This window comes from Rhopilema esculentum, chromosome 21 (genome assembly GCF_057945365.1).
Source record: "Rhopilema esculentum isolate cy_ngs chromosome 21, ASM5794536v1, whole genome shotgun sequence".
Taxonomy (NCBI): domain Eukaryota; kingdom Metazoa; phylum Cnidaria; class Scyphozoa; order Rhizostomeae; family Rhizostomatidae; genus Rhopilema; species Rhopilema esculentum.
In genome coordinates this window covers 11,900,370-11,913,921 of record NC_142835.1, presented here as the reverse complement: position 1 = coordinate 11,913,921, position 13,552 = coordinate 11,900,370, and the positions used below count along the sequence as shown (strand labels likewise).

Here is a 13,552-nt window from a genome sequence, read left to right as displayed (position 1 = left end):
GGCTGCAACAGACATTGCAAATGATGTGAGAATGACTTCTCATTGGGTGTCTACACGAGCGTAACTGCTAGGGGTTGGCTTATACTTCACCACCAAAGCGGAGTGGCTTTTACTATCAAACTATATATTTTTCATCGTGTTCTTTCGGAACCTTATTCTGACGTTTTATGCTCTGAGGAGTGTCAGACGAAAGAGCTTTTACTATGAAAGCCAAAATTATTATCCAAAGAAAAAACTGATCTGAAGTAAACCCAACCCGGGTCAGGTAAATCGGGCCTAGGACGACTCAAGATACAGCAAAATAAGCAAGTATTTACAGAAATAAAAATAGCCTCGCAGTCTCGTGCAGAAAAAAGTAAAGCTCATCTTCATTCGCAAAGAGGCCGAAACTTAATCACGTCTCTCGCAAAATTATTTCATTGCGCGGAAAGTTCCGCAATGTATTCGGCCATCTGCCATGACCAACTGGGATGACGTCAGTTGACAGTTGGGACAGCTTGCAATTCGACTTGTTTGTGGAAACTTTTGCAAAATTTCAAAAGCAGCAAAAATAGCAGGAAAGATCTTAAAAAAATAAAGCTGGAATCCTAGCCTGTTATACAGTAATGAAGTGTATTTTAAACATGTCACTATATTTAGATGGTAACCTTCGCATTCATTTTGTCATTTAACAAGTCATATTTCAACGTGTTACTTGTTTGACTGTTCCTTGGTAATGGTTTTATTTACATGGATAATGTTAAAAATAAGGCCTATAAAGAAAGCTATTTGTTGGAAGCTTGTACTAACCAGATGCCTCAATGAGTTCACCTTTGACGGTCACTACCCGGTTTCTTTTGCCATCCTAAACAACAGAAGACAAAAACGTGACAATGGGCTGAACGGCAATATCCACTAAAAGATGAACTTTTGAACGAAACACTTGAAAATACGAAATTTTTAAAAAGAAATACGCCCCTCTCACAAAAGCCTTTTCAAATCAACATGGAAATAAACTCCTCCATCTAGTAAACGCATCCTCATTAAAATACACGGCAATCTGCAGTGTAGTTTTTATTTTTAAAAGAGTTTCTTTATCTCTGATTTCAATGTAAGCAAATAATAAGCACTCAAAATGTCTTCTCAGCTTAATGATATTCTATAAAAATATCATGTAAATTAGAAGTGTTTCGTGATGTACAAATTTGATCATTACTGATCAAGCAATATTTTCTCGCAAAACAAATTTTGGGTATATTCCAATATTTTATTAAACAGCTCCCTCTATTCATAAAAAGAAACAAATAAACACCATTTGTTCGGGAAATATAGCATGCCATTGGAGGTTAACTAGTTAAAGTAATTTTTGTAGGGGATTCTTCCCAGAAATCTATAGTTTCGTTTACGACAACGACTTTAACAATTTGCTATTCAGTGAAAAGGATAAAAGGTTCAAAAAAAAGAGATACGACTGTTGTAGCTAATAAGGAGAATTTGCTAAACATAGAACAAACGTTTGTTAGCAGTTACAGTATAAGTCACCTTTCCGTAAGCAATTCGAGTGGCCTGCTCAAGGGTATTGGCAACCAAGGTGTTTCTGAGTGCGAAGTAAAAGGCATTCTTGACTTTGGCATCATTGACTTTGATCAGGTCGAAGAGACGTGGAACATTTTCAGGCCTAGAAGTGGAAGTTCGCATTAACAGATAAGGCAGATCTAGAAAAAGCTTGAAAAGAAGCCGATCAATCAATCAAAATAGGTAGGGCAAATTAGGTATGGTAATTTCTAGGGCTGGAATGGTAGAAAACTGTACAGCCTACCCACCTTGAACTGTTTATTTTGGAAGCTAAAAGTAGCAAAGCTGGAAGTGTCTTTTAAAGTAGGGGCAAGATGACCTTGTGTCCATTTCTATTTTGAATGGCACAGTTCCATGATATTGTTATTGTGGTTGTAAGTTGTATTAATGGTGATATAAAATAAACAATATCCTACCATCCTCTAAGTAAAATTGTACCCTCTTCGTTATACTTTTATTGCAATTTTCGTTTCGATAATTTAATGGAGCGGTATTTTCTGGATCACTGCTAAAATGGCTAAAATTTACAAAAATAATATTTCTTACGTTGTGATCTTAGTCTTTGCTTTCTCCCTCCATACCTCCATCTGTCATTCAAACATTGGAAAGTTACTTGTTGCAATTTTACATTTAAAGAATCGGATTTAAATATAAATGATATTAAGATCCTTGTTTACAATTTTACTCATCAAGATAGACCACGAACATTCCTAAAACTGTGAATTTTGATTATGACTATGATGATGATAATTTCTTACTGATAATGCGAAGATCTTGAAGATGATCTTGATCATGATAATGACTGAAGATGACTTTTATCAACAACTGTTTTTGAATAGTTTTTAGTAGTTTTGGGTAGTTTTTGAAACAAACTACCAAAAACTTCAAACCCTTGAAGAAACGTAATTCAACTGACCTTGTCAAGGCTGATAAACGTCGAGACGCCAACATTGTTCTTCTTCAGGAACTCAATGCATTTGGTTGCACAGTCGATATCCTCAACAACAACATGATCCAACGGAGAGCAGGCGGTGCTCACTGCCACGTCATACTTTTCGTCAATAGCTCCCAGGTCTCCCTGGATAAAAACAGGAGTTTATTAAGAGCAGTGTTTGCAGTTATAACAAACATGTTACTTTATAAAAATCCATTCAATCAATTCTTTGCTCGGAATAATTATCAGTCTCCACTACAGCTCAAAAGTGACGTTTTTTTGGAAGGGAGGGGAATTGTTTCCCCGTTATAGGAAACCAAGTTTATAGACTTGAAACGGTTCGAAAAACTTCAGGACGGTACATTAAGGCGTGGCGTGTCTTTTTATAGATTTATTTCGTTTTGAACAAGGCTGATCAGAGCAAAAAAGCTAAATGAGGACCGAAAGCAATTCATGTTTGATACCCTGCTACAGGTAGGTATAAACCAGCATTTGGTCACTTCCAATGTTAGACAAGTACCCACTGCAAGTAATAATGATGTTCAAATTGCACGTACAAGTCGACCGTAAATTCCCGGCAGCTCTCCAGATTTCTTTGCCCCCATCAATGCAGATAAAACTGAATTTCTATAAAAAAAAGTGATAAGGTATAATTCTCGTATCCACTAATTGTTTCTAGGCCTCGTATACGCTCGTTTAGTTGTTTCGTCAATAAGCTTCAATTTAGTTAAATATTTTTAAAGGATAACAGAAATAAACGTAAAAGTAGCAGCTAGGGATTCTTGTAATGCACAGTTACAAAGACCAGGGCTTCAGATTCAGAACTTCATGTACTGTCAAGTTCCTAAGACTTTGAGGAAACAGATTGAATTTTGTTGCGGGAAACCGATAATGCTCCCAATAGTTAGAGTTTTGAGTTATCATTTTAAACAGTTTGCATTATAATTCTTTTCTTAATTATTGCCAGGTTGAGTGCATCATAGTGGTTCATTGCTCAACCATCAAAACTCCGAGTTTATAAATAGGCAATTTTTAACGATTATTGCTACAATCTTTTCGTTTAAAATTTCAAATCTTGTCTTCTTCAAAGTGGGTACATTTCAATGGCGAGAGTGATTTTGACTCTTTTACAGTATCAATAATCTAATTTCTTCTTTTCACCTGCTTTTGGATGCATTCAAAGAACTTCTCACTTCCTCCAACTTTGCTTTTGAAGACTTCACCTTCAAGAAAAGAATTTTCGGTAAATATTAAAATCAAATTCTACAGTAACCTAACAAATAGGAACATGGTACTGTCTACAATACTGTGAATCCCTTTTCAAATCATGAAATAACCATGATATAAAAGAACCATAAAAACAATAAGTTTAAAGTTACAAATGTAGCAAATAATTTGCTACTAAATTAATGCAGTTATTTTCGGCTGAATGAATTATTAATTTATGTAAAATTAAAAACCTTCGTTGCAAGACCCTCTTCTTCCTTTGTTACTTTCACAAGTTCCTTTTCCGTCGTTTTGCATTTCTTCTCCAGTTCAGGTACCTCCTTTGTCAATGCAGTTATTTCACTAAAAAAATTAAAATCAAAAATCACCAACGCAATCCTTAATTTTTCTGAAAGAACTTTTTCAAGGAAGTGCCTTCTATATTTTATTTCTTTGGCTGCAAATATCACAATTCTATTCATTCAAAAAGCCCTAAGGGAATGTTTCTTCAGTCTCTAAAGACCCTGTCAACTTTCCCAAGAGATCTTTGCCTTACCATCTCGGCTACTTTTATTGCAACCGACAGCTATACCTGTATGAATACCAAATAGTAACTCTGGGCAATGTATATTTTACGATGGATTCTGTAGAATTTGATTTCACTAGGGGTTCTTGTGCTTAGCTAAATTGTTATATTCTTATTTGGGTGTCGATTGCCATGCTTTCATTCATGTATTATTACGTCTTTAAGTGCTGCTTTGATGCTTTTGGAATGCTCTTCCACGCTGTTGTCTTCTCCCGTCCCTTCATTCCCTTTGGTATGAAGCACTTGTACGCATGTGTTTTTTGTACGTATGTGTCTTTGGGGTTCCGGTTTATTTACATCGCAGGATTATCGGATCCTTAAGCAAGCCATGTTTCTCTTCCCCTTGCATACGTGGTACATCGGCAAACTGGTGAATTTTGAAAAGTGAACTTTTCCTGCCCATTCCCTGCCCAGAACATTAAATATCTTTGTAACTTGAGTTCGTTAAGTTACATCTAAGGTTTAGGGCTTTATATGGGTTAGGTGGAGCGATTTGTGCCGATGCACCAACAACCAACCGTCGCTTCCTATGATGATGGAATGTAGCCTCAAGACCTGATTTGATGAGGGATGTTGCAATGTCTTCCAGAGGAGCTATCTTATTTAATTCAAGGACATTCTTTGTGGATGTTTCTTCGCTGAGTAAGAAATCTAAGGACGTAAGACAAACCTCTTTCTGTTGTCAATTGTATTCGCGGCGTTTTTCATATTTTCTTCAGCAGCCTTCAATTGTTCTTTAAGGCTTTTGTGCTGACTTAGGTAGAGTTCTAACTCTCCTTTCGCCAGATCAAGCTGAGAGGTGAAAACAGATGGAATTATTAAAGGGAGCAAGCACAGAATGGTATCTCTTATAAACTGGTTGTGAAATGAGACAAAATATGCTACATTGAGACGTTTTTGTTCTAGAGATATGAATGGGAAACAGTTCTCCATGTATACAATGCAGGCCGCAAGATCGAAATAGGCAAAGAAAATCATAGTTTTTAATCGCAACATTGACCCAGAAAGAATAGCACCGAAAAAGGAAAAAACGAAATGAAGGGAAAAAGGAAAGAAAGGAACGTAAAGAGGGTATCGATAAATATCAAAAGGTAAAAACTGATTCATGAAATAAAAATTCAAAATGAGCGGGTCGATGAAAAAGGGGCTAGGGAGATGTCACAGCGCTGAATATCACATTGTGTTTCAAGCCTACACAATGGACAAAACAATATCTGAGTTACAACTTATTGCTTAAAAATGCTTTGGATATTATATATCATTACTTTAGACTTCGTTTCGTTTACGACTTTCTTCTTTTCCATCAGTTCATTCTCTTTTTCCTAAAAAGGTAAAAAGATAATTTTGTACTTCGAAATTTTGCCAAATTTAATGATCACAACTTTTTAAAAACAGCTTAATAAAGGGAGGCTTGCGTTCTGTTTCAACAACAAACATTGTCACGTCACTGGTAAAGATTGTTAGATGGAACTGTACGGTGAAAGCCTTGATATGTCAAAAAAATGTGGACTAAAGAAGTATTTAGCAAACCTCTTTCTCAGCCTGCATGCCCTCGGTTTCGTCCTTTAAACCTAAAAGGATCAATCTTTAAAAAGCAAGAAGGAAGTTTCACGTGAGCTTCAAAAGTACAAGAGTGAAATCTAGTCAGACTTTTTGTGATAAATGTCACCCTGGCCCTTAAATGCGCCGTCGTTTCTCACCAAAAGCGTTTGTTACCAAAAGGCCACAATCATTGATCGTATATTAGTTAGGCCAGTGGCTGTAGATACACCGAATAGCCTTGTTCTCCGGCACAGTAGCAAGGCATCATTTTCAACTTTTTCTTTATGCTATCGTGCTTATTCAAAATAATGAAGTGATATTTTTAAATCGGAAAGAGTTTTGTTTATTAACTGCTAAAATTATACGTGATCCCTTATTCTGTAAGCTTCACTCTTTATAACCTCAATATTTAACATTGCCTTATTTTATTAATTGGAAAACTATCAAAATACTACAGACGAATTACCTGCCATTATTTCGTTCAATTTTTCTTCTTTCTTGGACTTTTCAGCCTAGTAACAAAGAAGCTTAAAAAGTAATTCAAGTTCATAGACATTTTTCTGAAATTTAAAAAATTCAAAATCTGAAGTTTTTTGCGAACATATAGGTAACTACAAAAGAAAACCCGGTTGCTGTTAAAATACCACTTTGCCATTGGCAACCTGCAACCTGGCTTTAAAATGCTCCACTACGTCAGCTACCAAAAAAAGGGAAAACACGGATACGCAGTGAAGGGGATGGTTAGATTTGAATTGAGTGGGAATAATGCATCAGTGTCATATAACAGGTAGAAATTATAGATAAAATGAGAAACAATAGGCGATACCAATTATGGCAAACATCCAAGGGTTAATGCTTTGCTAGCAATCTTTCATTGCGAATGATGAATTAACTAAGGGAAAAAGAAATCATTTTAAAAACTGATCAAAGACATATGAAACCAACTTGAAAAATAACCTCTCTTTCATGTTCTCACCTCTAACTCGACCTGCGCCTTTTTCAGCCTCTCGATTTCAGCATTGTTCCTTTCGGGCTCCGTAGTTAGATCGCTAAGCTAGAATGGATGAATCAAAAATCACAAACTTGCAAAGTCGACAAAGAAAGCTGAAACTGGCAGAATAGCTTTTTTTAGCTTTAGGTGTAAGACAGCAAAAATGTCGAATATAACCCTTTCCTGCGTGTGGGTTTTCTACGTAAATATAGAATCAGAATAAAAAATGATTACTTTTTCCTTCTCTTTTTCCAAAGCTTTACGCAGCTTCTTGGCTTCACGATCCCGATGAACTTTGTCCTGCAAGATAGCAAACGAAATTCACAAAGAAATTATAATGAGAAAAAACTTTATTGAAGCTACGAAAGAAGTCAAACATTTGTTGAATGTAAGTCTTGGCTTTTTCACATAAAATTGTTAATGTTTGTTAATTGATCGGATGCTTACGAACTTGTCGAAGGAATACGAGGAGATTTTGGAATTATTCTAGAGGATCTTATAATAAAACTATAGGCTATGATTAAGCGTATCGTATAATTATGGTTATAACATTGCCTGTAAAATAATTTCACAGCCGCAGACACGATACTAATGTGCTTTTATGAGCAAAACAATGGAAGCAGCGCTGGGCAAGGGATTCAAGGATTCTATTGACCGCAAAGTTTTCTTGAGGCCAATTTGGATACCATTTTGCTTAGTAAAGAAATGCGGGTACCCTCTACTGAAAATTTTGGCCAAAAATGATTTGAATTGAGTGCTGTTGAATAACTGAAGTACTGCAGCAAGAAACTGGAGCAGCATTGACAAATTATCGTCCAATTTTGACTTAATTTGAATCAATTTTTCAAATTCAAGTTTTAATCTGGTGATGACTTACCCTACAGAACGATCACTAATTTGATTTAATGTGATTTGATGTGATTTGATGTGATAAATATGATATTGTATGATGATGACAAATAGACAGCTTGCACTGTTTAGGCATTGATTGTTTATTACCAATAATCTTTTGATTGAAGCTTACATTTCGTAAAGCGGCATCCTTATTTTCGAACTCGGTGAATGCTTGTTGGCACTTTTCGGCAATATTCGTCAGTTTCTCGTACTCTCTACAACAAGAAATGTAGGTAACTAGAATTGGTGTTCCTTTGTTAATCAAAGACTAATGATCGCATAAAGCGTGAAACTGGGAGTAGCAACTTAGAACCGTTCTGTTGTATGCACTAAAAGCGAACTATTTAAGGTAAACCTTTTTAAATATCTCTTCAATAAATGGGTAGAAGTCTTGGCAGAGTTCTTCAATCATCAAGAAGTTTTTTCGAATTTTTGACTTACAGAAAATGGCGAAGGGAGTGAGTTTAAGTTTTCAACGTTCAATTAACTTGCTGTCAAATTTCAACCAAAGTTCCTTTGTTTGCTGTTATAAATTGAATTCGATCAATTAAAACAATCCGGATGCAACTTATATAAATCCTGTGGGATAATCAGGATCAAGTGAGTTAAATTTTTACCTTGATATTTTCTTCCGTCCTTTGCCTTTCTCTTTTACTTGATCTGAAAAGAAGAATAAATGATAAAAATTAAGTTTCTAAATTAACTCTTAATCAACAAAGAAATTTAATTAGAAAAATCCCACGATTGGAAATTGCAGAATCTGCAATCGCTATATAATGGCATTCGCAATGGCATCTCAAAGGTGAAATATTCATTTCAAGACTGCTTGAACAAAAGCATATGGACTGGAGATAAGAACCATTTCAAAGCCAGTTAAAACAACTTAAAGTTATTATACAACAATCTGAAACCCTCAATATTTTTAAGTATTTTTAAGCACATCCGTTTTTAAGAAAACACATCTGCGATGTTCGCAAATCGGACGGTGAAGTTTTAAATTTAGAACAAGCTCCTAATTGCAGAGCACGTCACTAGCGTGTTGTGCAGAGTTGTTCTTACTTGAAGGATGGAGTTCATTATATAAATATTGCTGCTTCCGTTTAAATTTTAGCTTGCAGCGTGACTCAAATTAAAATCATATCAGTTTTCCGGTTGGCAATCATCTCTTTGGTAAGACCAAAGAAAAAACAAGGATTTCTTACCAGAGATTTCTTTAAACGATGCTTGAATGTCATCCAGTTGTTTTTTAACTTCATCCTTCTTCTTTCCAGCTTTTTCGATGTTTAATTTACATTCGTATCTGCAAGAAACCCAAACAGAAAACAAAATGTAATAGCATTAGAGAATGGCTGATACACTGCAATGAGAGCTCTTAAGGAATTGTATCTATAAACATAACATGTTGGCTGTACCCTCACGAGGCATCAAAACCGAAACATTCTGAAAGCATTTTAGCTTACCTTGAATGACATTTATTGATGAAATATGAACAAAAGCAAACAATGAGAAGGAGGAGCACTCTAAGCTCTTTGGGTGGATATCTGACAAAGGAAGCACCAGTCTAAGCCATATTAAGTTAGCTGCAGCCATTGCTACAACCTCAACAATTCTCAAAAACATTTTTTCAGGTCTTTTTTATCAATTCTTCACCCTGCTAAATCTGACTCTCTTGTGCATTTCAACTACATAAAGTGAAACAAAATCATTCTACAGGCCATTTATGCTAATTCTTCCCTCTGTTAATTTTTTCTTCTTGTGGTATTTTGCTCTTTATAACATTATTAATTTATAATCTTTAAACTCATAATATAAGAAAGCCTTTCTTGTAATATATTACTGTATGTATTAATACAAAAAAGAAGAATTGTATTCATTAAAAAAAATCCTTAAGTGAGATCTTGGTATGTTATCATTAAATGGGAATTTTTCCCCTGTATTTAACTAAAGGAGGGCAGATGAGCTATGACTCCAGGGGTCAACGGCTTGGGGCAGAAGAACTCCTGGAAAGAGGGATGGTGTCCCTTTAAAAACACTGTAGAGGTGGTTCTGGGGCCCATCTTTACTATAAGCCCCTTAGGTTTATCTATGACCATGACAACAAACCAAAACTCAGATTTTGGGATAGTTGGAGAGTCATGGTAGCCAACCTTCTGATAGAAGATGGTACCTGATGATGATGATGATTTAACTAAAACATTGAAATGAAAGAAAACAACAGATTTGTGAATCAAACTTTGGTCACAATTCATACTATTTAAGCTGAAAAGGACAAATTTGTCAATTTATGTAAGGGCATTCCAAGTAGGCAATAAAAGTTGCAATGTGCAATATATTGCAAAAATTTCAATGCTTACGTACAAGTATTTTTGATACAAGCAGTTGTGCAGTTTTGTTATTTCATTTTCTGAAGACAAAAATTGCATTGCCTCTTCTTTGGCACCTTCTAATTCGTCTTTCTCCTTTTCCACAACTTTCACTCTTTCAAGCTGAAAAAAGGGTTCCAAAATGATATGCTTATTGGCACAAAAAGTTGCATGATTAGTACCATAAGAACAACGATGTTGCCACCAGCAGTGGTTTATTTTCTCAGTTTCTTAATTTGCAAGAAAAAGGCCCACCCTAAAATTAGATTTGTAAAAAAGAAACAGAATGAGGAATGTTGAGCAATGTTATGTATAAATGCTTCAACATGCCAATTCATAACTGGTACAGCTTTTTAATGTGTGAATAAAGGAGAGGCCACAATAGCAAGCTGCTTGATGGACTCCAGAGGACATCTTGCAGCGAAAAATCGATAAAATAGTAGTGTATAAGGAACACTGCAACGCAATGAGAATAAACAACAACAAACACATAAAAAATCCATCACTGATTTGTGTGTTTGTTGTTGTTTATTCTTGTCGCGTTGCATTGTTCCTTATACACTACAGCTTTTTAATGCCTTGACACTACAGCATTTAAAAGAAACATATTCTACCTTTTCTTTCCTTTTCTCACTGAGATCTTCAACCTCCTTGGCAAGTTGTTCAATCGGCTCTTTGAAGCGACTAGTACCAATAATATCCTCAAGGTATTCCAGCATGCCTTCATCATGCTCAGTCTCTGCTTTTGGCTTCATCATCGCAATCTGCTCAACTTCACCCTAAAGGCAGCAAACTTTTTGAGTTACATCATCAAGTACAATCTCTGGGACAAAATGTCATAATGAAATGCTACAAGCTAATTTGAGCTTTTAATCACATTATTTCACTCCATACATACCCAAAAATATACTTTCATATGATACATGTTATTTCAACTATTGAACTTTTCCATAGTTTTAATAATACAATTAAACTCACTTTATTGCTTACTGAGTGCAAGGAAACAATAAGTTGGGCATTTACTCCAAAACAGTGGCAGAAGAAAACTAACTGAAGTAATAAGAAGGTTAATATACTTATCAATTTTATAAATGCAAAAATTGATTAGAAGCTGATTAACTGACCTGTAGAATTAAAAATCTGTTATGATCAAGATCAATGCCACTTTGTCTGAGCAGAGTACCAACTTCTTTAAATGTTTTCTTTTTGCCATCAACATAATAGTCTGAGGAGCCATCTTTTCTTGCTGTCCGTGACACTACAAATTGGCTGTTAGGGACTATCTCAAACTCATCACCAGGCTGAAATTTGATATTATAAAGTAATTTGATATCATAAAGATATAATTTTTCTAAACAGGAAATGGAGGCTTGCCAGAGAATTGATTTCCAATGAAGTTTCTATTGCAGGCCTCTCCGTGAGCATTTTAGCGGGCGCGTGCTCAAACGCGCGCCTCGCTTTGCTAAGGTGCGCGTTTTATCAAAAAAATATATTAACGTCAAAGTAGGCAAAAATGGCATGTTTTTGCATATAAATACTTTGTATCTAGAAATATCTAAAAAAACTACTTAATAGAGCACTAAAAGCAAAAAAACACATTATTGTTGAAGTTCGATAATGTCCAGCTCAAATTCCGATGAAGAATCAGAGTCAGAAGAAGTGGAAGAATCAAAATTCGTTCCATTGACGTACGATTCAATTGCTTTCCTGACACTTCCTTTACAAAGAGGATTTGATAAAATAACGCTTTTGTGTTTTGAGCAAACTTTACACCAAATCGAAACCATCATTGTCTTCCCATTTCATTTTTCGGTCTTTGATCCGCTAACTTCGTCCTTGCGATACTTGCGAAAGCAGATAGCTCTATGGCTTGACCCTTTGAATTACTGGCCATTTAAAAAACTTATAACAATCAGGAATCGCAATGACAGTTTATTGGTTATTGACCGGAAATATATTCAAGAGGTGTTTGCTTTAACTTGGCAATAACAATTTCCTCGAAAGAGGGATTAAAAGAAGCAACCGTTTATTTTGATATCAATCGATTTCGAATCCGCAAGGCTCTTGGTATAATAATTGTTCAAAACCAAAACACAAGGAGCGCGATTCAATAATATCGCTAATATTGACCAAAAATTGTTTTAAAAATTGCTGTTGTGCATTCAAATAATCTGAAAATTTACCAAACCAAAAATGGTGCAGCCATTCACGCTTGTGGCCATTGAATCTATCATTACAAATAAGTATTATCACATGTGCAATGCTTAACTCTCTGATGTGCTGCAGAATATTTTCACCTATTCACAATAGATTCTTCAGAAAATGATGACTGCTTTTCTCAATTTCTTTAAAAAAGCTATATATATGCACTTCCTGAGTTGAGAGTTTGGGATTAGATGTCAGTACTTTCTAGACAATAAATATGGAGACATGTAAGTGTCAAACTTTGGTGACAAAGAAGAGCAAGTACCTACCAAATCAACAATCATTTGGAAGTGAACACTAACTGTGCAGCTTTGTACATTTGAATGCTGATCGGAGTTGTGGATAAGCAATGACAGCTTTTTGGATCTAATTCTTTTGGATCGGTATCCAAAGACAAACAGCATAGCATCAATGACATTTGATTTGCCACTGCCATTTGGTCCAACAATAGAAGAAAAACTCTGTGGGTAAAAATGGAAAAAACCTTTGAAATGAAAAGGTTTATGATTCGAAAAAGGAAAAAGGAGTTTCAAAATAATACTATAACCAAAGTGTGCCAAGGTTTGAAAACATGTATGCCAGGACTGGAAACTTTGTCTCTTGCATAGACTAGTTTACTTTGAATGTTTGGGACTAGGCGTCTGAAGTCATACACTTTTAGTCATTTTAGAGTTAATAATGCTCAATGCTATTATCTAGGGATTTTAAGTGGCCACTATGAAAAAGTGTGCAGATGTCAGCGTGGGCAATATATTTGAGGCAGGCAACAAAGTTTCCAGTCTGGCATGTATTATTATGTCTATATGTAGCTGTGACCAACAGCAGGCCAACAGCTCACTATCAGCAGTGATCTGCAAGTGAAGGCATTTGTGCTGCGAGCAACAATGCTCATGCATACATGATTATACTATAAAAACATGACTTGATTGAATGTGTGGGTCCAGCCAGCAAAACTGACTAAATGGTGATTATACCAAACAGAATTCATAATCAAAATAACATAATAGTCTTCTTTTCCAGGTTTACCCAACAAGGGTTTTCCTTTTTAATTTTTGGTGAAACCTCAAGAAGGTATTGCCTACATTCAACACCATCCATTATCTGGGGTCAGAAATTAACATTTATAAGCTATAATTGGGATTGTCTTATTAAAAAAATTGATTAAAATTCAGCATCTGGAGTCTGTTGAGTAAAATCGGAAAAAAAATAATTTCAAAATTATATGAACCAAGCTAGTGATTGAACTTTAGCACAGGGGAATGAACTTCAACAAAGGG

The 13,552-nt window shown here is 35.3% G+C and overlaps 1 protein-coding gene across 1 annotated transcript in view; it reads right to left on the bottom strand.

Moving 5' to 3' along the window:
* LOC135684728 (structural maintenance of chromosomes protein 4) overlaps positions 1-13,552 on the bottom strand; it is a 29,217-nt gene that overhangs the window by 15,022 nt on the left and 643 nt on the right. The window contains exons 2-21 of the mRNA XM_065200364.2: positions 12,545-12,736; positions 11,195-11,371; positions 10,685-10,849; positions 10,066-10,193; positions 8,910-9,007; positions 8,325-8,367; positions 7,838-7,922; positions 7,048-7,113; positions 6,799-6,876; positions 6,289-6,334; positions 5,811-5,851; positions 5,546-5,602; positions 4,951-5,072; positions 3,949-4,057; positions 3,650-3,711; positions 3,046-3,115; positions 2,471-2,632; positions 2,101-2,141; positions 1,522-1,657; positions 790-844 (exon numbers count right to left, since the gene is read on the bottom strand). Of these exons, the coding sequence (XP_065056436.2) occupies positions 790-844; positions 1,522-1,657; positions 2,101-2,141; positions 2,471-2,632; positions 3,046-3,115; positions 3,650-3,711; positions 3,949-4,057; positions 4,951-5,072; positions 5,546-5,602; positions 5,811-5,851; positions 6,289-6,334; positions 6,799-6,876; positions 7,048-7,113; positions 7,838-7,922; positions 8,325-8,367; positions 8,910-9,007; positions 10,066-10,193; positions 10,685-10,849; positions 11,195-11,371; positions 12,545-12,736 (1,933 nt within the window). The remainder of the gene's footprint in view (positions 1-789; positions 845-1,521; positions 1,658-2,100; positions 2,142-2,470; positions 2,633-3,045; positions 3,116-3,649; positions 3,712-3,948; positions 4,058-4,950; positions 5,073-5,545; positions 5,603-5,810; positions 5,852-6,288; positions 6,335-6,798; positions 6,877-7,047; positions 7,114-7,837; positions 7,923-8,324; positions 8,368-8,909; positions 9,008-10,065; positions 10,194-10,684; positions 10,850-11,194; positions 11,372-12,544; positions 12,737-13,552) is intronic.